Consider the following 25,292-nt stretch of genomic DNA (forward strand, 5'->3'; position numbering starts at 1 on the left):
TTATGTGAAATGAGCCATGTGGTATCCCTTGGTGATTTCAAATAGACACAACTCCTTTAAATGTTTAGGAAGTGATGTTCAATATACAGAAATCCACAATTGCTACATCTACAAATCAAGAAACTATTCAATAGATATTGCCTGAAAATGAATTTTAGAATTCAAATCCAGTGGCTATGAGTTTCCTAAAATGAGCGTTCCCAAGTGCTCTCTCAGCCTTTCCATCCACTCTGGTATTAAGTGCTTATCCCAGACCAAGTTACGCATTTCTGAAACCCAGTGGCTTCAACAGGACAATGTGATGTGGCAGGCTGCTGACTCAAGAGGAAGTCCTCTCGCAGTGTTCTCTTGAGCCAACCATTTTCTCCCCCTGGACTTCATTTTCCCATCCATAAAATACGAGTAGCAATGTATACCTCGCAGGACAGGTGCAAAAATTGAATACAAATGTTCATTTGTCCATTCTCTGCTATGTAAAGGCACTGGGAAAAGAAAAGTGGCCAGAATGTGGTTCTTTCCCTCAAGGAGTTCACTGTCTAGGAAGGAAGACAGACACCTAAAAACTTGAAGTCGTGCCAAAAATACCCTCACAGAGGTGTGGACAAGCCCTACAGGTGCATAGAAGACTCAGCAGACCGTGCTGGGGTTGGAGGAAGTTGCCCTCACAGAGTCAAAGGTAAGTAAGCGTTTCTAGGAGGACCATTAAAACGAGACCATCGAATGTGAATGGGGGGTGGTGCCAAGCTCTTCACCTGCTTTACTCTCATAAGAAATGGGGAAAGCCACATGGAGGTGCTTTGAAAATAGCTTAGTAATTATTTCCTGAGACTCTGTTGCCTCATCTGTGAAAGAGAAGCAACAATATCATCTCACTGGTTATTGTAGGGATTCGAGGTGATAACAGGCAAACAGTACTAAGGATAGTGCTGGGCACTATTCTAGCAAGAACTGAAGAAGCCATAGCTAATATTATTATTAGACACATTCAAACAAATGAACGTTTCCAGAGTGTCCTCTATGTGTCAGATTCCGTGCTAGATACTGTACATGAATCATTTCATTTGATCCACAAAAGAGGAGGGTGTCCTTACCATGAGAAGTAGGATATACTACATTGTTCCATGCGGTTCCGGATTAAGAAGCAATGGTGAGAATTACGGCCACCAGCTTCCTGTGAAATACAGCTTCCACAGCACCTACCTTCTGTGGTTCCATTCCGAGCCAAGTTTCCTACAAGTCCAATCCACCATTCCCTGTCCTGGGAGATATGCTTCTGCAGAAACTTCTGGGTGTCCTCATCACGAATAAAGACCAAATGGCCCCCTTGCCCCTCGCACCAGCTCTGGGCACCATAGAAAGTGTGGCTGAGAGGCACAAATTCATAGCAAGAGTCTTTGAAAGCCACTCGGCTCTTTGAGCAAAAGCTGCCGTCTTCTGGCTTAGCGATTGCAGCCCTAAATATCAGAGCAAGCCCCAAGAGGAGCAAGCCCACTGCATTCATCCTTGAATCACCACTGGAGCATCTGGATGGAGCTGGTGCTCAGGTCCTTCTTATGCTTGTGGCTCACAGCTGTCTGCCAGAGATCTTTCCTTCTCTCTTTGCATCCAATAATAGCTCCTACCTCTTATTTAAGAGACGAAAGGCTCAGGATGAATGTGTCTACATTTTTGCTTTCCCCAGCTCTTTGTTCAATGCCTGTGCCAAATCCAATTAATTTGCAAAACAGTCTTCAAGAGAAACATAAAGCCGCTATCTCACCTGTCTGCTTGTCATTCGATCAACTGTTAGCTTCTGATAAAAATTCCTTGCTATTGGTTTGATGTTATTACCCTAGAGGGCCACATGTCTCACGAGAAGCCATCAGCATGTGAGAAGTATGTGATAAAAGAAAAATGGCAGGAAAGTGGGAGTGATGAGATGGTCAAGGAACCAAGTAGCACTCATCCGCAATCCTATTGTCCAGAGCGACAGCTGTGCCCACATGATAATCACATTCTCCCCAACGTGGCTTAAATCCTAATGGATATGTCTCCCCCTCTCTGGTTCATCACATTACCACTCATGCCTGTTGGAGAATACAGATTTCCTACAAAATTGTTTTAGTATCATCATGAAAATAAGCTTTTAAAACCAGACGTGCCCATCCTCACCCACTGCCTTAAACCCTCTAGTGGGTGTCCGTGGTCTATGGATCGAGTTCAAGCTTCTCAGCTTTGTATACAAGGCTCTGTATGAATTGGCCAGTGACCATATATCCAAACACACTCCCCAAATGTGGGGAAACAGACTCACTCGTTGCATGGGAGTGTAAATTGGTACAACCTCCATTATGGGCAGTTTGGCGAGATCTATAAAAATTTTATCTATTATTTTTTCATATTTTTGAAACTAATCTCTAAAGCCACTGTGGGGCTCTAACTTAAAACCCTGAAATCAAGAGTCACATGCATTACTGATTGAGGCAGCCAGGCATCCCAATATCTCTCAAAATTTTAAAAGCACAAGCTCTATAATGTAGCAGTTCAACTTCTAGGAATTTTACCTACAAATAAATTCATACATGAACAAAATCTCGTACATATAAAGTTATTTATTGCAGAATTTTATAAGAAGGAAAAATTGGAAGCAACCTAAATGTCCATTGATAGGAAAGTGGTCAACAAAATGTGGTACGTCCTCCATACCCACATACAAAAAATGATCAAATTGTTTATATACAAATTTAGGAGGATATCTAAGATTTTTGCTAATATTAAAAGCAAAGTATGAGACATCGTTGATGGTCCAATCCTATTTTTTTAACTTTAAACATTTATTTCTTATTTTGAGAGAGAGAGAGAGCACGAGCGAGCTCTCTCGCATGTGTGTCAGTAGGGGGAGGAGCAGAGAGAGAGGACAGAGAGATTCCCAAGAAGGCTCCGTGATGTCAGCACAGAACCCAACGTGGGGCTCAATCCCACCAACCATGAGATCATGACCTGAGCCAAAATCAAGAGACGCTTAGTTGACTGAGCCCCCCAGGTGCCTCAATGGTCCACTCCTATTTGCACAAAAACATCTATGAAGATTTGTTTGTATGTGTTGAATGTATCTCATAAAGGACTCACGAGAGACTGGCAGTAGTGATTGCTTGGGTCAGGGGTTGGGGGAGCTAGGTGAGTGGGAGACAGAGGAAGGAGCAAGACTTTTGTTTCATTGGACACATTTTTTAAATTTTTTTTCAATATATGAAGTTTATTGTCAGATTGGTTTCCATACAACACCCAGTGCTCATCCCAAAAGGTGCCCTCCTCAATACCCATCACCCACCCTCCCCTCCCTCCCACTCCCCATCAACCCTCAGTTTGTTCTCAGTTTTTAAGGGTCTCTTATGCTTTGGCTCTCTCCCACTCTAACCTCTTTTTTTTTTCCTTCCCCTCCCCCATGGGTTTCTGTTAAGTTTCTCAGGATCCACACAAGAGTGAAACCATATGGTATCTGTCTTTCTCTGTATGGCTTATTTCACTTAGCATCACACTCTCCAGTTCCATCCATGTTGCTACAAAGGACCATATTTCATTCTTTCTCATTGCCACGTAGTACTCCATTGTGTATATAAACCACAATTTTTTTTTATCCATTCATAAGTCGATGGACATTTAGGCTCTTTCCATAATTTGGCTATTGTTGAGAGTGCTGCTATAAACATTGGGGTACAAGTGCCCCTATGCATCAGTACTCCTGTATCCCTTGGGTAAATTCCTAGTGGTGCTATTGCTGGGTCATAGGGTAGGTCTATTTTTAATTTTTTGAGGAACCTCCACACTGTTTTCCAGAGTGTCTTTGGCCACATTTTTAAACTTTTCTATCTTGTACCATGTGGTGAATATCTTACCTGTTCAAAAATAATAAATTCTTTTTTTAAAAAAATCTCAGGGCAGGGTGCCTGGTGGCTCAGTTGATGGAGGATCTGACTCTTGATTTTGGCTCAGGTCATGATCCCAGGGTGGTGGGATTGAGCCTTGTGTTGGGCGCTCACTCTCTCGTGCGCGCACACCCTCTGCTCCTCTCCCCTCTCCTACCTCTCTAAAATAAAAACTTTTTTTTTTAAATTTCATTGGCCCATCATCCCCCATTAGGTCAAAGTCACACACAGCTCTTTCTAACTATCCTGGTTCACTGCTAGCAACCTTGCTTCATACCTCTGTGTGCCTGTGTTCTTCCCTCTGCCAGGAGCCCTTTTCTCTCAGTCCTGCCCTGTCCACCTTTGATACTCTGCTCAAAGGTCAGTTCCTTTGTGGATTTTGTAGAACTTGTCCCACATAATATGCCTCTCTTCTCTGGGTTTCCTTTTTCTTTTTTTGTTGATAAACACTTAAGACACGGTTCACATACCATACAATCCGCCCATTTAAAACTTCCAGGTCAGTGGTTTGTAGTATATCCACAAAGTTGTGCAACCTTCATCATGACCAATTTTAGAAAATTTTCATGACCCCAAAAGGAAACCCTTCACCTGCTGGCATTCACTTCCAGCCCTGCCTCCTGCCAGTTCCTGACAACCACTAATCTCCTTCCTGGCTCTGTGGATTTGCCTACTCTGGATGCTTCATATAAACAGAATCACATAATATGTGGTCTTTGTGACTGACTCTGTTAGCATAGTGTCTTCAAGGTTCATCCATCTTGTAGCACAGATCATTATTCCACTACTTCATCCCTCCCTTCCTTTTTTGGCACTCAATAAAAGTTTATAGAATAACTGTTCAATGAAGAGTTTTCCATAACTAATATATTCCCCACCTTAGCTCCTTGTTTGCCGAGTAATGTTTGAGGAATGTTTGCTGTTCATGATAACTTTCAAAGTTAACTGAGTTTGACAAAATTACTAAGTTCCATCAGTGGTGGGAAAAATTGTTTTAACTACTAACACCAGAGTTCCTCTTGGGAGCTCTTTCTCTTTGGGGATATATCTGTATAGGCCATTTGGGTTGGGACAGGGGAGATGCCAAGGGTATGGTTTATACTGTTAACAATAAAACAATACTGGATGAAGGGTCTGTATAAGAAGTTAGTGATTTGAAACTGGAGAGGGACGTTTGCAATGTGGTGGGACTCTAGAACCTTCAAAACAGGTATTAGGCAAATAGTTTCTTGCAGCAGAGTGGCCAAAGACTATAGAGAACCACAGGTGTCTATTATCTGGCTTTAAATTATTCACCTGCTCTGACATAATTCATCTTTTTTCCCCCCTCCATTCCCTTCTCCCTCAGTCCTTGGCAAGCACTATATTCTGTCTGTATGGATTTACAAATTCTGGGCATTTCATATAAATAGAATTGTACAATATGTGGCCTTTTGTGTCTAGCTTCTTTCACTCAGTATAATGTTTTCAAGGGTCATCCACGTTGGAGCATGCATTATTAGCTCTTTATTCCTTTTTATAGCTAAATAATGTCCCATGTATAGATACACTACAATTTGCTTACCCAATCATCCATTGATGGACATTTAGGTTGTTTTATTCTATGAGTTTCTTGCAGGAAAGGGATAATATCTCTTAATCTCTGTCCATCCCATGACCGGCACACAGTAGGACTCAATGAACATTTGCCAGCCTGGTCCCATATTCCACGTCCTTGTGTGTTGGGGGAGGTTGAGAGGCTATGACTGCTGGTTGACCCATGAACGGGACCCAGGCAATCGGAAGATCCTCACCCCTGCCCTGTCCTTGCAATGAGCATTGTTTGCCTTCCTGGCTCCCAGAAGCTGTCCCGAGGACACAGCCTTGAGATAGTGATGTGGTGTTGAAATCGTCTGGACAGTATATATGACTGAACCCAGTTAAAGCCCCTATATAAACTTTTAAGACTTGGCCAGCGAGTACAGAGATCTACTTGTCTTGTAGCACCCAAGACAAGGCTTGTGTGTTAAGTTCTCTTGCTTGTTAAACATGCCACCTACCCATCTGGGGTGATCTTCTTTTTCTTCGGTCTCTCCCTGCTCTATGTGTCCAGAGGCCAGTTTTCAAACCAACACTGGGACTGACCCATGGCCCCTGTCGCTTTCTCCCGAAGCCCTTCCAAGCCCTCTGGAGTAGCCCTGCCAGACAGAGCCCAGGGTAGGACTCGAGTCATTGCTGAGTCACTGGTGGGAGCACAGAGAATACTGGTCTCTTATCTCTGGGGGCCAAGCTTCTAATGACTTCTATTAGAAAACTATGTGGAAGCCCTCATGCAGTGATAATGTATCTCCTGGGTAAAGGCTTAATTTATGTCCCTCATGGAACATGCTTGGAGACATTTGATAATGAATGCAAATGTGCAGGCTGAATTCTACTTTTGCAGTCTTTATGTTCTGATGGATTGCAGACTCCTGGGCACAGAATTCATCTTGGTGATGTCAGCTCCCAGTGTGGCTTAAACTAATATGTGTACGTGATGAAAGGAAGCAGGACATGGCTGGACCCGTGCGAGCCTGTTTCCAGTGATCTGATCCAGCTGCCTAAGTCTCTAAACCCTGATTTTCGGGACCAGCAAATGAAAACAGAGAGCAAATTTGGTTTAAATGAGGCCTTGAGTCCATGAAAAGAACCATAAAGATGTTCACACCCTGTGGCTCAGTCACCCCAATCCTGGGAATGGATCTCTTTTAGTTTGGGTTCCTCCAGAAGCTAACTGAGCCAAGAATTCAAGAGAAACAATTTGTTTGGGAAGCCATGCAGGAAACAGGGGCAGGGGAGGGGGGGACTACATTGCTTTATATGAATTTATTTATTTATATTAATTTATTCATATAAATTCATTATTTATATGAATTTATTGGTCATAAATTGAATTGAATCTTTGCCCTCCATTCAACTAAAAAGACAACACAGCAAAAGAATTCTCATGATTCCCTCACCCCAAAGCATTTTCATTCTTTGCGGTTCCTTGAAATGCTTCTTGCTTTGGAGATAGATGTTTACCCAGACACAACCATAGCATGCATGTAATTAGTTCGTATTACAGTTTCCCACTTAACTTTAGATGGTAGGCCTTTTCCATGATGTTAAAGGGCTTTGGGATTGGCATGGTGAGGGCTGGGCTTCCTTTCCCTGAATGGGTATTTACTAAACCATTCCCACAGTGCTAGATACTTTGTGTGGTTTCTGTCATCTCTTTGTTATGTGTTCAGTTTTGCAATTCAGTCAACACTGCTATGAACATCTTCTTGCACTTGCCATTTAGCCTGAGCAGACTTATCTCCTGAGGGTTGCAGCAGACATTGTCAAGGGCCCATCTTAACCACTCACACTTACCACGTAAGGCTTCTAAATACGAGCACCTGTAATTCCTTGCCTTTCCCTGCACATAAGAGACGGGATGGAAGTGCCTGGCAGTTTGTGCCTCTTGGGAGAAACTCTCACCCTTGATTGGCCAGGGTTGGTGGGTCCATCGCCCAGATCCCTCAAGCTAACTCTAAAGAACGCTCACAGCATCTCACAGCCCAGTAGTCAGGCTGAGCTGCTGTTGGCCATGATGTAACAGCCTTGATAATGCACTGTCAACATCTTCCCTCCCTGTTCCACTTCCCCATGCCCTTGCTGGCATTTCCTGGATTCGCCTCCCAAATAAACCACTGGCACTTGAATCCTTGTCTCGGGGTGTGCTTCTGGGAGAGCCCAACCTTAGGTCTCTTCCCAAGACTGGGAGGCCTGGGTCCACAGGGCGCAAACATCTTCATGATTCTTGCTTATGGACTCAGTGCCTATTGAAACCAGATCAATTATCTTGGTTTTTTGTGTCGCTGATCCCCCTTGAAGACTCAGATGGCCAGATCAAATCCCGAGAAACACGCTCACACAGCTGAGCTGTATCTTGCATACTTCCCTGATTATTTCAGTTCTGTGCCTGGGGACCATCTCTAAGCAACTAATAATGACCTTAGTCGTTGGGATGGTGGGTGGTATTCTCTTGGTTTTGTAGACGTGTATGTAGATGGGTCCTCCGTGTTATTCTCAAATGCTAAGTTGTTGGTTTCTCCAGGGTGGCTGGTGACCTGGATCTTGAAAGATTAGCCAGGAAGAAAGGGGTGGGGGTGGAGGTAGGGGTGGGGAGAGCTGGTAGAAGGGGCATCTCAGGGAGGGGCCTTATAATACTAAGTCCTTGTCAGTGCCCCCAGAACCAGCATAAACTACAGCCCCCAGCATTATCCCCCCTCCTGAGTCTGCCCTAGCCTGTCACACCAGTCTTGCACGTGCTGTTTCTTTACAAAAGTGCCTCTTCTTATGCGCTTGCCTGAACACCTGTATCCTCTTTTCAAGAATAGCTTCTCTGAAGCTGCCTCACGGTCTCCAGGAATTAAATGCTGTGTCTTCTGTGTTCTCATAGGAGTTTAATCTGCTTCCACATTAGTACTGTTTAGGAGTATTTAGCCCTAAAAAAAAAAAAAGAGAGAGAGAGAGAGAGCGCACAAGAGAGAATGAGAGAAAAACTATGAGAACCTAACTGTAAAATTAAGTCTATTGATAGCCTTTTAAATTTCTATTTTTATTTCCTTAAGGTTTGTTTGTTTGTTTGTTTAGAGAGAGAGAGAACATGAGCTTGGGACCGGGGGGGGAGAAGGAGAATCGCAAGCAAGCTTCACGCTGTCAGCACAGAGTCAGATGTGGGGCTGGAACTCATGAACCATGAGATTCATGACCTGAGCCGAAACCAAGAGTTGGATGCCTAACCAACTGAGCCATCCAAGCCTCCCAAAGCCACAAACATGTGAACAGGTACTTGAACCCTGGACCCTCAGAGTGAAAGTCTGATGCTCTACCGACTGCTCTATCCAGGCTTAAATTTCTACTTTTAAATTGCTTTTGCTGAATGGCTCTTGTGGGTTCATTTGCATTTTCCAAAAAGACATGTTGAAGTCCTACCCCTTGGTGCTTGAGGATGTGCCTTCTTCGTGGAAATAGGGCCTTTGCAGATCTAATCAAGATGAGGGCATGCTGGAATTAAGGTGGGTCCAGACCCAGTGACTGATGTCCTTATAAAAAGGCAAGCTGAACACAGAGACAGACACAGAGGGAGACGTCCATGTGACAACAGAAGAAGAGCCTGGAGCCAGGGAACATCAAGGCTTGCTGGTAACCACCAGAAGTTAGAAGAAGCAAGGAGGGGTTTTCCGTAGAGACTTCAGAAGGCTCCTGGCTCTGCAGACACTCTGATTTCTGACTTCTGACCTCCAGAACTGTGTAAGCCACCAAGGTTGTGGTATTTTGTCATGGCAGCCTTAGCAAGTCAATACAATGATGACGTAGCACAATGAGGCTGTGTGTCATTCATTCATTCATTCATTCATTCATTCAATAAATATCTGTTGAGCACCTACTACATGCCAGGCACTGTGCTAAACTCTGGATTTGGAACAGGAGAGTGACAATATCAGGCTTGCATTTCAGCCAGGTCACCTAGTGGCAGCAGGGAGGCCGTGAGGAGGCTGCTCCCAAGAGGTGAGCAATAGCGAGGATGGTGGCTGGGGAGGTGGGGCTGGAGGAAAGAGGAACAATCTGAAAGATTATTTAGGAAGCAGAAACATCAGGACCATAGTCCAGACTCTAACCTGGTGGTTGTTATTTAAATTGAATTTTTGTGAAGCCTCACTGACCAGGCTCTGAGTGCAACACGGTGGAAAATTAAAGTGTTCCTGCTCCGGCGTTAGAAGGCACTCCCCTTTCTCCCAGTAGTGCCCTCTGCATTTCAGTCTGTCCCTTCTACCTCCCAAGCGTGGCATATTATTATAATAATTATTACTTGCCTTCCTTCCTTCCTTGTTAAGCTGGCAGTTCATGGAGTCCCGGAGTTACAACTTCCTGTCTTTCTGTCTCTAATACCCAACAGGACGCTAGTCTCTGGCCTCTTGTAGGACTTAGTGGAATTAATGAACCCACCTCAGTGTTAATGGGGTAATTTGTGGTCTTCGGTTTCAGCGGTGAAGTGTGCCCTACAGGAATCCTTGCACGGTTCTCCCTCCACTCCCTGCATCCTGCTTCCAGAACGGGCCGTGGAGAGCGTGGTGTTCTGGATCTCACCACTGACCCGTCTCCCTTGGGGAGGCAGCTGCCCCCGGTGCTGGGGCTTTGCCTGTCCCCTGGAAACCCGCCACCGGAGATTTCCACTTTATCTGCTCCGTTTTTCACCCTGGCTAACTAAAGGCACCATTTAGAAGCCAACTTAATTAGAAAACTGCAAAGTAATTCATATATGATAACATTAACTCCAAAAGGGAAATATTAACTCACTCTAGACAGTAACTTTGTAATAGGAGATACAGACTTGCAAAATAAGATTGTTGGATTTTTTTGCTGCTGTTGTTGTTTTTTTAATAGCACAACTTTTCTTTCTGAATTCAGGTTTTACTTCTTCGCCTCATGACTGCTTTGTGGATGCAACACATTCCATGGAGAAAGTAGCCTCAGGAAAGGTAGCCTTCTCTTCCATGCTTCTTCCCTAAATTATACAGGAAGAGGATCCCACGTTCAAATCTCTCACCTCTGCTACGTGTTGTGTGACCTGTGGCCCAGGGACACCACCTCACTGAGCGTCAGTTGTTTCCTTGATAAAAAAGGAAGTGGGGGAGGGATAGTAACAGTACCTGCCAGGTTTGTGGCAGAATTAGAAGGTACAGCTTGTGCAAAATACAGATGAGGGGGTGCGCATCAGCGAATGCCTCTCCTTCTCCCCAAGGAAAGGGCGAGACGAAGCCTTCCTGCTTGCCCACTGAGCATCTCAGACCCGCCAGAGGGCAGACCATGCACTGTCTGGAAGTGAATTCTCTCCTACAGGCTCTGCATCGCTGCCGGAGGTGGCATGGCCAACTTGTGCAAACGTGTGTGACTTGGGAGGAAGCCCGGGAGATACCTGACCCAACTTGGGGCCGAAGCCCTGCCGGGCAGCACCTCCGTGGACCCCCTGCTGCCCTCTGGCTCCCTGCATCTTCCTGTTTCCCTCTCAGCAACCCCAGCCTGCAGGCCCCAAGTGTGTGGACATCCCCCCTCTCCCTCTCCTGAGTGCCCTTTTCCTCTGGCCCCTCCTTGCCTCCCCTGCTTCTCTCCTGCCACAGCCCCACCCCTCCAATAATCCGGAGACGTGTGGGATAGAATGCCGTGTGGTACCTCTGGGGCTGCCCCCTTTCCAGGAGCATGCTGCCTGGCTTCTCTACTTGGCCAGCTCCCAGCCACCCTTAAGCTTCTGGCTCAGCATCACCGTTTTCGGGAAGCGTAGACATCGCCTCTCTTCATCATGCCCCTCGGCCTTGGAGGATCTTCCTGTGTCACCTGGGATGTCCCACTGCTCCCGTTGGATGGGTGGCATTCCATATTTGAGGAACAGCTGAACGAATGAGTGAATGAACAAACACATGGGCTGATTTGCATTTTTATCCTGCCAACCATGGACTCCTCAGACACTTGTACCCTCTACCCTGGCCCGTCACGCAGCCATTGCTGCCTCTGTCCACCTCGGTCATATACACATGCCATCTTAGCAACTCTCCTGCTCTAGCTCAGCACTCAGTAGAACTTTCCCTGGTGACGGAGATGTTCTGTCTGCACATACCAGTATGGTAGCCACTAGCCACGTGTGTCTGTGGAACATTCGAAATGTGGTTAGGATGAGCGAGGAATTTAATTTCATTGTAATTAATTGATATTTAAATTCACAGCCACGTGCTCCGAGTGGCTACTGTGCTGGACAGCGCAGCTAAGCTCCCACGTTAATGCCTTCATTGCACACGGTCTCTTGACCGAGAGATCACTGTCCACAGTTTGAAGCCCAAATTCTTACATCCCCGCGCGATCCAACCCCTGAACCACTTTCCGCTCCCATCTTGGCAGTAGTGGAGACCAACTGTGATTGCAAGTATGGCCTCGGGAGCCAAGCAGCTTAGGTTCGAAGCTCAGCTCCGGGGTGCTGGTGAGTTAACTCTTCCACGTGTCGCTTTCGTTGTCTGTAAAATGGGCTGAATACCCACACTCGGGGGTATTGTGAGGAGGATGTGTGTTCCCCTGTGCCAAAGGCTTAGAAGAGTATCTGGCACTGGGGAGCCCTCAATAAGTGTCACCTATAAAGATCATTATTTCTCTGTGTGTCCCTGGTGGAGCCAGCCTGTCCTCCTCACTGTCCCCCCACTAGAACTGTCCAGCTCCATGCCGTCTTTCACACTGGTCCTCCTCATTGCCTACAAACACGTCCCACTCTCAAGGGCTCTGCTGGGCACACATCCTCCGGGAAGCCTTCTTTCCCAGCCTTCCCCAGCCTGAGCAAACTTTCCTTCCTCGGAGTCCCGTGATACTTCCTACCCACGCCTCTTCTAGAGCAGCCGTAACGGGCGCCTAGCTGTCACTTCCTGTGTACGCGTCTTCACAGCCAGACTAGAACCCACTCAAGATCCTAGACTAGGTCACAGACGTCTATTCTCCTTCAGCGGCAGGCCAGAGATGTGTGCGTCATCACCGGTCAAAAAGATTGATGTTTCTGATTATCAGATTACCTGATCTTCCCAATTTTTCTCTTTCCCAAGAAAAGAAAGGCAAGGAACTCTTCTGAGCACCACGACGGACATGATCGGAGTCCCGGCGAGATGGGTATTATAATTCCTATTTTCAGGATCAGGCCACTGAGGGTCTGAGATTTAAGCAAGCGGCTCAGACACTCTGCTGGTAAGCACAAGAGCTGTGGCCCCAATACAGACTGGTCTGTGGGTTGTTAGGGCCAAGGGTGGCCCAGCAAGGGACCGCACCATCTGGACACCGTGTTCACGCTCTCACCTAGTCCGGGATCTGTGCTCACCAATAGCAGGCAGTGAAGTGAAACTATGCCAGTCCTGGGTTCACCCTTATAGGAGACTGGTAGTCTCTGCTTCCTTTCTCTTGAAGCACTTATTTAAAAAAATTTTTTTTAATGTTTATTTATTTTTGAGAGAGAGAGAGAGAGAGAGAGAGAGAGAGAGAGAGAATCCAAAGCAGGTTCCAGGCTCTGAGCTGTTGGCACAGAGCCTGACACGGGACTCAAACGCATGAACTGCAGGATTGTGACCCGAGCTGAAGTCAGAAGCTTAGCTGACTGAGCCACCCAGGTACCCTGAAACATTAAAAAAAAATTTTTTTTAATGTTTATTTATTTTTGAGAGAGACAGAGACAGAGTGTGAACAGGGGAGGGGCAGAGAGAGGGAGACACAGAATCTGAAACAGGCTCCGGGCTCTGAGCTGTCAGCACAGATCCCGACGTGGGGCTCGAACTCACAAGCCATGACATCATGACCTGAGCCGAAGTCGGACGCTTAACCGACTGAGCCACCCAGGCACCCTGCCCCCCCCCGAAACACTTTAAAAAAAATTTTTATCATTTATTTTGGGGAAAGCACATGTGGGGGAGGGGTTGGAAGAGGGGGACAGAGGATATGAAGCAGGGTCTGTGCTGACAGGCTGACAGCAGGGAGCCCAACGCAAGGCTTGAACTCACAAACGGAGATCGTGACCTGAGCCAAAGTCGGACACAACCGACCGAGCAACCTCGGTGCCCCTCTCTAGAAACCTTTTTTGGAGGCTTTTGCTGCCATGGAAGAAGTCCAGCTATCCTGCTGGAGCGATCCCATGGAGAGGGTCAAGGACAGACCCTGAGACCACATGGAGAGGGGGAGAGGCCCAGACCCAGCCCTCCTAGCGTGTCAGTCAACTACCAGCAGACCTGCAACCACGTAAGGAACGCCAAGCGGCGAAAGCAGGAAAACTGCCCAGCAGAGCCCAATCCCCCCACAGAACTGAGCCCAGAGAGATAATGACAGTGGTGGTTGTTGGAAGCCACTGAGGTTTGGAGCGGTTTGTGACACAGCAGGAGATGAACAAAACTCTTGTGTAAGATGAGCTCCTCCCGTCCACGTTCCCACTGCCCTGCTCTCTTACGCACTGGCCAGTTTTCAGTCCATCTGAAGGCAGCAAATGCATTCTAAAAGTGGTCTGTGGAACACCCACTTTTGCGCTCATATCTACTTCTGTCCCTCAGCCAGCAACTTCAGAAAGTGGTAGTGGGGAGGAACTTACACTGCCTAGTGCGTGAGTCAAGTTCCTTCACGTCTCTGAGGCTGTAAAAATAAGGCTGTTAATGACTCCCTTGCAGGGATGTGTGGGAATTAAATAACATACTGCTAACCAGACACCTAGCATGGCACTTGACACATGTCAGGCACCCAGCGAATGGTGTTTATGAGAGGCTGGAGGACGCGGCTCCCGCTGGCGACAAGTCTCGTGTCCCGCTCTCCCCTTATTAGCAAAGACCTAGAAAGCAGGGTTGAGGCTCCCATGGGTCCAGAGCAGTGCCAGAGCTTCTTGGGAAAGAGCAACTGCTGCATTTGTTATCTCTGTTTACAAAAAGGAAGGATGGAGGTTCAACATGGAAGCTGTCCCGTGAACCACGGCAGGAATCCCTAACCCCTTTGGGAAATATATGACCTTTGGGACACAAAGACTCCGCCTCCCAACAGAAGAGAACAAGGCAGTGAAGAAGGCAGAGACTGAGTCTCATTAATCACCTCTATAATCCCAGAACTCGGCCTAAGTTCAGGGTAAGTTCAAAGAAGGCACAGAATTATTTTCCTACTTTGCTCGCTGCTGTGTTTGCAGCACACAGTAGATGCTTAGTAAATATGTGCTGTGTGAATAGGTGAATGTGAGACTGCATGAACGTCGTACTGCCTGGAGCCAACACTGCAGCTTATCTATCCCAAGCCATCCCCTCCTTGCTCCTTGCTAATGGAATCCTGGGGTGAATCTGGTGGCAACGTGCTGCCCGGCAGGACTCCCGATGGATTTAAGAAAATCAGGGCACACCTGCTCCTCCTTGCCAGGAATTGGTCTAGGGGTGGTCATGTGACACCACTGAGCCTATGAGACTAAGAGAAAAATCTGTTCCATAGCATAAAGAGAGAGCTGTCAGAGGGAAATGCCTCCTTTTCCCCACCTTGTGTCTCTGTTTTGGCACCTCGTTGTGGGGGGACACCATTCCTAGAGTGAAGGCAATCGCTCGTAAGCAAAACTGAGCAAGTCTAAGGATGGGAAGCCAACCTCCTGAGGATGGTACAGGGGTGCCTGGCCAGAGGGTCCTGATGAACCTCCCAGCCACCCAGGACCCCCAGACGACTTGATGTCTGAGATAAATGCACATCTTTAGGGTTTCCAGAGATATTGTTATTTCCAGCCAAAGCATCTTCTATTAACTCATTGAACCTTCGTGACATTATCATGGGCTGAATCGTGTCTTCCCCTCCCCCCTCTCAAGATGCCTATGTTGGAGCCCCAGCACCTCAGACTGTAGCTGTGTTCACAGGTAGAGCCTGTTAGGGGTGACAACGTTAAAATGAGCCCCTTAGGGTGGGCCCTGATCTACCCTGACTGGTGTCCTCCTAGGAGGAATTTTGGACACACAGCCAGGGATGCATGAGCCCAGACAGACAGCCACCTGAGGACACGGTGAGAAAAGACGGCCATCAACACACCAGGCACAGAGGCCTCAGAAGAGACCAGTGCTGCTGACAGCTGGGTCCTGGACTTCCAGCCTCTAGAATTGTAAGAAAACAAATGTGTGCTCTTCAAGCCGTCCAGCGGGACTTTGTTATGGCAGCCCTAGAAAATTAATACAGATTATCCATTGTTACGATCAGTTTATTATCCCCGTTATCAAAAAATCCTGACCTCGCCATCTAATTGCCCCCAGGGTACAGGGCTGAATAAAGAAAGCTGGACTTAGCTCCTCGCTATTATAATAACAAGGCAGTGAAATCAACCCATGACTGGCTCTCTCGGGTCCACCACCCATGGACACATCCACCCATTGCTTCGTTCAACAAGAATCTAGCAAACATCCGTCGTGTGTCCGTGCTGTGTGGAATTGTCACCAAGTGTGTACTTTGGAGTCAGGCTGCCTGGCTTGGCTTCCTAATTGTCTCCTAGTCACTATGTGACCTAAGGGAAAACTGGTTCTTTCCAGACTTTTTGCAACTCTAGAATGAGGCTAAGAGTACCCATCTCCTAGGATTATGTAAAGTCGGAGCAAGCCAGTGCACGTAGAGTGCTCGGCAAAGCACTTGACTCTGAGAACACATTGGGTGGGTGGCAGCCATTGCTTTGATGGGTATACGAAATGGACAAAAGAGGAGGCACGGTCATGTTTCTCCATAATTTGAACATTGTCCTCCCCACAAACCCTGCGACCTAGGTATTGCCATCCCGTTTCAAAGAGTAAAGTGAGGTTCCGAGGGGACAGGTGACAAGTCACTGTTTTTAAAAAAATTTTTTTCTATGTTTATTATTTTCAGAGAGTGACATTGTGAGCAGGGGAGGGGCAGATAGAGAGGGAGACACAGAATCTGAAGCAGGCTCCAGGCTGTCAGCACAGAGCTCTACTCGGGGCTCGAATCCGCAAACCACGAGATCATGACCTGAGCCAAAGTCGGCCCCTTAACCGGCTGAGCCACCCAGGTGCCCCACAGCAGTCACAGGTTTTAATCGCAGGACTGGGATCCCGACAGGGTCTTCTGATTGTTTTTTTTTTTTTCCTCCCTGCACCAGAGCAGCTGCCCCTGGAGGTGCATTTTTTCCTGAGCCCATAGTTTATGCCAGAAACTCTCACTTAATCCCCATGAGGACACAGCTTTCACAGCCTAAGGATAATAACCCCGACATGGATACACATGTTTAGACCAGACAGGAGAATAAACTGGCAAGTTATGGGGTTTAATGGAAAAGGTGGGTCAAAGGGAACTGCCTCCTGAGTGATTGGGGAAGAAAGGCTAATAACTGGGAGCTGTTTGGGGCCAGGTGCTTTTGCTAGGCCCTTGAGTCCAAACACTTGGGGATTTTGACATCATTGCACCCCCATTTTACACTTAAGGAAATGGAGGCTCAGAGAGGATAAGTCAGACTCCTAGAAAAAGGAAGAGTCAATCTCTTAACAATTCAAATATGCCACCTCTTCTCCTGGACCAGGGCCCCTCAGCACCTGCCGAGAATTAGAATCATCTGAGACATTTGTAAGACGAGTGTGGGCTGGGCTTCCCACAGAGATCCTGCATCCGTGGGTGTGGAGGGAGGCCGGGTGCTGGACCCTCGGGAGCTCCCAGCCAGGGGTGGGCGCACAGCCAGACCGGGAGGCTGTCCCGACTGGACTCCGAGGTCCAGGAACGTGGTCTTAGCCCAGACCTGGCAAGAACTGTCCTCAGCAGCCGTGGGGAGGCAGGCACCACACCCTGCCTTCCTCTACCCCCGGGGGTGGGGGGGGGAATAGCTGCTCCTTTCTGTAAGCAATAGGAGTAGAGAGGAGTCCATTAACTCGTCACTCAACATTCTGGCCACTTGGGTATGGATTTTGGGCACCACGGCAAGAGGCACAAATAGAGGGGAGCCCTGAAATCACATACGAGCATCACTGAAATCACATTCGGGCATCGTTTCTTCCTCCTGTTAGACCAAGAAGTCGAACTGACATTTGTTTTTTTAACCATTCCCCATTGTTCTTGAGTAGCTTTTTTGGTTCCTTATGTTTATTGTTTTTGGTTCCTTATGTTTATTGTTCCAAAAAAGAAATATAATAAATTAAGTTGCTCTTGGCATATGATTTTTTTTTTTCTAAGGAAGGGGAGGTTTAGGATCTTTCTTCAAAACAAAGCAAAAATCCTCTCTCTGCCAAAGACGTTCCCACCACGTGCAGCAGGAATTCACATGATTGACAAGGGCTCAGCTCCCTTAATCCCAGGTGTCCTGTGTCCTGATAGTTTCCCTTGTTGTTCTGATCGTAAATCGTGTTCACCTCCTGGGTTGGGGTATTTCAGGCTGCATACCTATGCTGAATGCACCCACTCAATTATCCCGCCGATTTAAACCCAGCGGAAAAAAAACTAGCTTTTCCTGTTTAGCCCAGAAGCGGAGCTGGAGAGGGAGCTGGAGAGACAGAGTAAGACGGTTAAAGACTAACCAGGACTCCCGGCTGGGGAATTTGACCTTTGACCAAAGATAAGTCAGGCCAGTACAGTGCGAAGAGACACCAGGCTCTTGTGGCATCTGGAGGAAAAGAGATGTAAGCGAAGGAAGCTGCAGGAAAGCAGAAAGGAGAGAGAAGGAGGAGCCGAGCAGTTGCCTGGAACACATCGGAGTGTCTGCTCACCGTCCACGTCGCCACCGCCCGGCGCCCCATGCGATGGATGTCATATTTGGCAGAAATAAGAAGGAGCAGCTGGAACCTGTGAGGGCCCAAGTGACAGGTGAGTGTTTTGTACAGATGACTGGCTCTTCTGATCCTGTTTAGACGTGCACTTTCTTCTGTTTATAAAAGTAATATGTATTGCGCATTATTTTTGGAAACCCTGGAAAACAATAGAGGGGAATGATCCATAACCCAGGCATCCTCTCTGAACATCTAGGTGTGCTTTTATACACGGAAACTCTTTCCAAGGAGAGAGAGCGGATCTCCCTCTTGACAGGAGAAGCATCTGGGGATGCTGTGACGGGCCTACGTACAGCAGAATTAGTCTGCAAGATGTGATGCGTCACAAGTGGGCGACACGTTCGTGAAACTGTGCACCTCCTAGGTTAATTTCAAAGTGGCATGGAGGCGTAGGTGACCCTGGACTCGTGCACACTAGAGGACATGCAGAGCACACGGCGGGATTCCCTCCCAGGTGCCCACGGTGTCATCTTGGCCTTTGAGTTCCTGTAGAGCCATAAGCCTAACAGAACCTGAGTGGGAGCCCCCCCCCACCACCCACAACGAGGAAATTCCTTTAGTGGGCTTTGTGTCTCGATTTCTTCATCCCTTATTTCTCTGGCCCTCTCCTCTTCCGTGCTGCCCCCGCCCGAGAACCGCGAGCTGGCCGTCTCAGGCCACACAAGTGGTTTCATCCTCAGATACGCAGACTGGAGGTTTTCCACAAGTGAGCATTTTTCTCTGTAAGGAAAGTCAGATTGGAGCTTTTCAACCGAGGGATGGCCTTGGAAGGCTCTTGAAAAAACAGCTTCCGTGTATGTTTTTCTCTGATTACCAAAGTCACCTACAATGTGTGTGTGTGTGTGTGTGTGTGTGTGTGTGTGTGTGTGTGTGTGTGTTCGGTGTATATGCACATAGATAAAAAAGTTGAGGTACCCATGAGAGCACAGAGTGAAATCAGCTGTATTTCCATCACTTAAGCACTCTTAATATTGGAAGATTTTAAGGTTTTAAAAGATCTAGGTTGTACAAATATGGCCTGCAAGTTTTTTTCTAAAAACAAAAGTATATTTACTATTAATTTTTTATTAAAACAATTGTTTTAAGTTTATCCATTTTGAGAGAGAGCACGAGCAGGGTAGGGGCAGAGAGAGGAAAGAGAGAATCCAAAGCAGGCTTCACGTTGTCAGCGCAGAGCCCGATGAAGGGCTTGAATTCCCCAGTCTTGAGATCGTGCCCTGAGCTAAGAGTCGGACGCTTAACTGAGCCACACAGGCGCCCCTATTAATTTTCTGTTTTAAAAATGAGAGCCTATCCTTTTATGCTCTGGTTTGCCATGGACACATCACCCGTGCACCTTCTGTTTATGACTACATGGAAATCTTGGAAATTTTGGAAAACCGGAATTGTTGCTATAGATCTGAATGGACCCCTTGATCTAGATCAGCTGTTCTCCCCACCTCCACCCTAGACCAGCAGCCTCAGCATCACCTGGGCACTGGTTAGAATCAGGAAATCCTGGGCCTTCTCCAGACCCACTGAATCAGATCCTCTGCGGGTGGAGCCCAGCAATCTGTGTTTCTACACGCTCTCTGGCTGCCTCCAAGTGTGAGAACTGCTGTACATCACGCCTCCCTCCTCGAGGGAAGCTGAGGGACCAGGGAGGGGCTGCAACTTGCCCAAAGCCAGGCAGCCAGCAGAGGGAGGACGGGCTCCTGACCCTCATTCCAGGCTTTCAGTCCTGGGTCAAGTCTAATCAGTTGACTAGTGTCCATTGGCCAACCGCTAACTAAAGATTGTGCCTCTGTGGCCATGCCTGCCCAGAGAGGCCATAGCCAGGCTTCACGTCGGGCTATGCATTATTGGCTCTGAACCCTCCTTGGCCAGTTACTTAAGAATTTCCTGCTTCAGTTCCCTCTTATGTCCAACAGAGGACTGCTGCCAGGGCTATGTGAGCAAAGGCACCGGCAACCCAGTGCCTGGCACATGGTGCTCAGTGTCTTCCTTCTCTCGAGGGCTTTAACTGTGTGCTCAGATTCATCCCTCTCTGCCTCACCTGCTCCTCCTGCGTCTGGGTCTCTGTGAATAGCCCTGCTATTCTGTTAGTTGTCCAAGGCAGGAGACTTGGTGGCCCTTTGGGGTGTCTCCCCCCTCCTCCATATTCACTCAGACTCCCAGTCCTCTCCATTCCAGGTCCTCCAAATCTCTGTTGGTTCCCTCCATCCTCTGTCTGTCTCGTCTTGCCGCCTCCCCTGGGCTCCTCCTGCTGCAACCCTCCATACCGCAGTCAGAAACAACTTTTGAAACCTCAAATCTGAGCGTATTCCATCAGTATGAACTGTTCAGAAGACGCAGATCCTTAGAGACAGGAAGTAGATTAGTGGTTGTCAGGAGTACAGAGCTTTGTTTTGGGGTGATAGAATGTTCTGGAACTAGATGGTGATGGTTGTACAACATTGTGAATATTTTAGAAACGCCTGGATTGTATACTTGAAGATGGTGGATTTTGGGGGGCACCTGGGTGGCTCAGCTGGTTAAGCATCTGACTTCAGCTCAGGTCACGATCTCACTGCTTGTGAGTTCGAGCCCCGCGTCATGCTCTGTGCTGACAGCTCAGAACCTGGACCCTTCTTTGAATTCTGTGTCCTCCTCTCTCTCTGCTCCGCCCCCACTTGCATTCTTACAAACCTTACAATTACACAAACATGACACAACATTAAGGTTTAAGATTTTAAAAAATCTTAAGATTTTAAAAATTTTTAAATTTTTTACACACAAACATTACAAAAAATCTTAAGATTTTAAAAAATTTTAAATTTTTTGCATTAAAAAATTTTTTTTTCATCTTAAAATTTTCTTTTATGCGAATTTTATTTCGGTAAAAACAAAAAAAAATGCACAAAGCTCTGATCCTGTCGTACCCTGTTTTGACCTGCCAAGCTGTCCCCATTCTTCTGAGCATTAAAGCAAAGCCCTCGGTATGGTCTTGTTGACCTTTATCATGGGGCCCCCGCTTAACTCTCCAGCCTGAATATTTGGGGCATCCTCACTCGAAAATTACAGTCCAGTCTTGCGAAATACTGACCCATCAGGTGGTGTTTCAGCTGGTCTGGAATCTCTTGGTTCAGGTTCCTCCAGAGAGAAGACTTCAGATGTAGGTAGTTTATCCGGGACGTGATCTCAAGAAACACCGGGAGGGAAACCGGAAAAGGTGGCATTGTGAAGCCACCAACCACCGTGAGCCATCAGAGCTGAACCCTCTGGATGCAGTGCAAAGCATGCCTCACATTGTCCCGACTGAGGGCAAGGAAGTGGTGGCATTTGACGCCCTACTCCCCATCCATCACCGGGTGACAGCTGCTTCCAGGGGCATCGACTCCAAGGTGTTGCAGCTTGCCCAGCGTGTGGGCAGGGCAGCTCCCACAGTGAAAACGAAGCCTTCCGGCAGAGAGCTGCAGGTAGTTGCAGATGGCAGCCTTCGGGGAGAGGTCTGTGCCAGGAGGACGAGGGTGGGGCACCAACCACGTTCCAGCACCCTAGCTCTGGAGCAGAGCTGTTCGACAGAAATAAAATGCATGCCACACGGGCCCTTTTAAGTTTTCCAATAGCTACAGCCAAAAAAGTAAAAACCAGGTAAAGTTTATTTTAATAGTATATCTTAACAGATCCAAAATACTGTAAGTTCAACATGTAATCAATATTTTTTAAATTGCTGAGGAGGGTCGCCTGGGTGGCTTAGTCGGTTAAGCGTCCAACTTTGGCTCAGGTCATAATCTGACGGCCCGTGAGTTCGAGCCTCGTGTCAGGCTCTCGGCTGACAGCTCAGAACCTGGAGCCTTCTTTGAATTCTGTGTCCTCCTCTCTCTCTGCCCCTCCCCTGCTCACACACTCTCTCTCTCCCCTGCCCACAAAAACGAAACATTATTTAAAAGAAAAGACATGAAAAAATAAAATTGCTGATGAGATATTTTACGTTTTCCTTTCACGCTTAACCTTTGAAATCCAATGTGTGTTTTATACTTACAGCACATCTCAGTTTGGACTAGCCAGGTTTCAATGCTCAGTGGCCACACGAGGCTGGTGGCTACCATATCGGACGGCACAATTCTAGAATGTTCTTTCCTTGTGCCTTTGTGAGACAAATACCTACGTTCCCTCAAGACCCAGCCAGTGGCTCCTTCAGGAGGTACCCTCCCAGCTCTCACTCCACCTTGGGGTGAGGTTCTGTTCCATGCAGCACTCTTGTAGAGCTGGTGACGTCACCTTTATCCAAGTGTGGTTTGGGCATCTGTTCATCCATCTCCTCTGTGAGTAGTAAGTAGCTTGAGGACAGGGGTGATATCTGTTCATCTTTGTATCCTCAGTGCTAGCACAATCTGGGCATGTCCTACCCATTCTGGAAACAACTACTCTATGAACGAATGGGTGCGGTGAGCGGCACTGGGACTATGGCCTCCGTTCCTCTCCGTGGCCATGTCTCGTAGTTTTCTGGTGGGGACGAAGAAACAAAACTTTCTTTGTCTTAACAGGCAGGATTCCATCATGGCTGCAGGGCACTCTGCTTCGCAATGGGCCCGGAATGCACACAGTGGGGGAGACCAGATACAACCACTGGTTTGATGGCCTGGCTTTGCTCCACAGTTTCACGATTAGAGACGGTAAGAGTACCGTGTCGATTTGCTATTGCTGATGAAAGACCACCACAAGTGGAGTAGCTGAAAACAGCACAGATTTACAGTGGTGGAAGTCAGAAGTCGAAACTGGGCATTGGCAGGGCTGTGTACCTTCTGGAAACTCCAGGGAGAGAGTCCATTTTCTTGCCTGTGGCCGCTTCTAGAGGCCACTTGTGTTCCTCGGCTTGGGGCCCCAGCTCCATCTGCAAAGCCAGCAGCAGGCCATCTTGTGTGCATGCTCTCTCCCTCACTCTCCCCCGACCCTACCCCCCTGCTTCCATAATCACATCTCCTTCTCTGACCCTGGAGTCTGCCTCTTATAAGGACCTTTGTGATGGCATTGGGCCACCCAGATAATCCAAGATAACCTCCCTTCTCAAAATCCTTAATTTAATCACATTTACATTGCCCTGTAAGGTAACATACTCATAGATTTCAGGGATTAGAACATGGACATCTTGGGGAGGCCATCATTCAGCCAACCACAAAGCACAAACCTCCCTGGAAAGGTGGCCAAGGTTCTGTTTCGAAGATTCCAACCTGCAAAATAATATGCATTCTCAAGAAGGTGGGCAAGAACAGGAGATTACTGGCTTTGGAATCAGACATGCCTCAAGTCAAAATTGGAAGAGCATAGAGCTGAAAAGAACAGAGGTCAGTCTGTTGCTCACCAGGCAAGGCCAGTCGCTCAACACCAAGCTCAATGGTTCTTCCCTGGAGGCAAATAGAAATGGCTGGACAAGGCAGAATCCTGAGTGCAAGTCCTGGCTCGAGAGGTGGATTGTAGGCTATTTGCTGTTGGCCGTGCTGTCACAACAGCATGCTCTGAGTTCTTACGGACATCCGGGATGGGTGGCGTGAGGCTTTCACAGGCTCAGAGTCACATGCTGGGCATGTTCACGTCCAAGTGCTTCTTCAGCTTGGTGACATTTTTCTTGAACCCCTGCATTCCAGCATGATAAATTGGTCACTTCACCTCACTTGGCCTCAGTTTTCTCCTCAGCATAAAGGTCTTGATGATTCCCTCTGGAGAGCTGTCGTGATCGTTAGAAGTCCTGGGTGTCTAGGGGCACCTGGGTGGCTCAGTTGGTTGAGCATCTGACTTCGGCTTGGGTCAGGATCTCCCGGTTGATAAGTTCGAGCCCCAAGTCAGGCTCTGTGCTGATAGCTGAGTCTGGAGCCTGCTTCAGGTTCTGTGTCTGCCCTTCTTGCTGCCCCTCCCTTGTTCATGCTGTCTATCTCTCTCAAAAATAAGCAAACATTAAGAAAATAAAAAAAATTAAAAAAAAAAGAAGTCCTGGGTGTCTAGCAAGCGTGTGACACATGGTAGGTAGAGAATAGGTTGAAAACCACCATCGTTGTCTCTGGGTTTGAATCCCATCTTCTTCCTAGCTAACATGGACCCAAGCTGTGTGACCTTGGCCAAGTTACTCACCCTCTCTGTATCTACCCCCCCCCCCATCTGTAAAATGGAAATGTCAGCATATGTCATAGATATTCTGCGGGCAGTGGGATCTTTTATATATACAGTTGCTGTGCAAGTTAAAGGCATTAATATGTGTAAGGAACATTGTATAATGCCTGGCACATAACATATGCTCAGTAAACATGACCATTATTTTTTTCTTAATTACTAGTTCTTTTAAGCCATTCAGCAATTACTTTTTTTTTTTTGAGTGCAGACTCTATGCCAGTGGTTTGCTCCAAGATTTCACAAATAGAGACCCCATGTGTGAAAACCATGAGCTCTGAGTTTACAAAAACAAACAGATTTTGCCAAGACTGAGCTACAGAGTGGATGGTTCCATATTTCCTGACAGCCCTAAGCCTTAAAAATCCCCTTTTCTAGACGACAGTTACCAGTGATTCCTAGGGAAATAAAGGTGCATGAAAGATAAAGGTACAGTGGCTTCCTTCCCATGAGGCCCAGCTTGGCTGGACTGCCAGGTCCTTGTGGCCTGTTAGTGCTGTGTGGGAGATGTTCTTGTCCCCTCTTTGCAGACATGGTAATGGGAACTTCAGAAAGGTTGAGTGACTTATTTGAGGTTACGGAGGTAGGGCTGGGATTTGATTTGTGTTCTCTAGGGTTACAGTTTGCAACAATCCCTGCTGTCCCTACCCACCCCCACATCACTCCCTGAGAAATGGCGGGTAGCCTAAGTGACCCCTAACAGCTTACTGAGTGGTGGCTTCCACATCCCTCCATAGGGACTCCAGGGACAAGGGACTCAGCAGGGATGACCAAGCTATGGCCGTCTTGCAGAAGCATGGCTGCCATCCACCCAGACCCTTGAGTGGGCTACACAGGCAAGTGACCAAAGTTGCCCCATGCTGCTTAGACACTCTAGAAGTTTGTCATAGATTTTCAAACTCAAAAATTGTTGTCAGAGGTAACTGGTCATTTCGTTTTCTTT

At 47.3% G+C, this 25,292-nt stretch overlaps 2 protein-coding genes across 3 annotated transcripts in view; one reads left to right on the top strand and one right to left on the bottom strand.

The window, feature by feature from the left end:
• PKD1L2 (polycystin 1 like 2) overlaps nt 1-1,501 on the bottom strand; it is a 95,452-nt gene extending 93,951 nt beyond the window's left edge. Inside the window, exon 1 of the mRNA XM_045046016.1 lies at nt 1,201-1,501. Coding sequence (XP_044901951.1) covers nt 1,201-1,501 — 301 coding nt within the window. The remainder of the gene's footprint in view (nt 1-1,200) is intronic.
• Nucleotides 1-25,292, top strand: part of BCO1 (beta-carotene oxygenase 1) — a 94,343-nt gene that overhangs the window by 34,671 nt on the left and 34,380 nt on the right. Inside the window, exons 9-15 of one of the 2 annotated variants that reach the window (XM_045046012.1) lie at nt 480-676; nt 8,547-8,741; nt 10,365-10,435; nt 10,797-11,925; nt 12,533-12,671; nt 13,437-18,263; nt 22,735-22,863. In XM_045046012.1, coding sequence (XP_044901947.1) covers nt 18,200-18,263; nt 22,735-22,863 — 193 coding nt within the window. In that variant the 5' untranslated portion in view covers nt 480-676; nt 8,547-8,741; nt 10,365-10,435; ... (1 more) ...; nt 12,533-12,671; nt 13,437-18,199. The remainder of the gene's footprint in view (nt 1-479; nt 677-8,546; nt 8,742-10,364; nt 10,436-10,796; nt 11,926-12,532; nt 12,672-13,436; nt 18,264-22,734; nt 22,864-25,292) is intronic. The other variant, XM_045046013.1, reaches the window with a different exon arrangement.

This window comes from Felis catus, chromosome E2 (assembly GCF_018350175.1).
Source record: "Felis catus isolate Fca126 chromosome E2, F.catus_Fca126_mat1.0, whole genome shotgun sequence".
NCBI lineage: Eukaryota > Metazoa > Chordata > Mammalia > Carnivora > Felidae > Felis > Felis catus.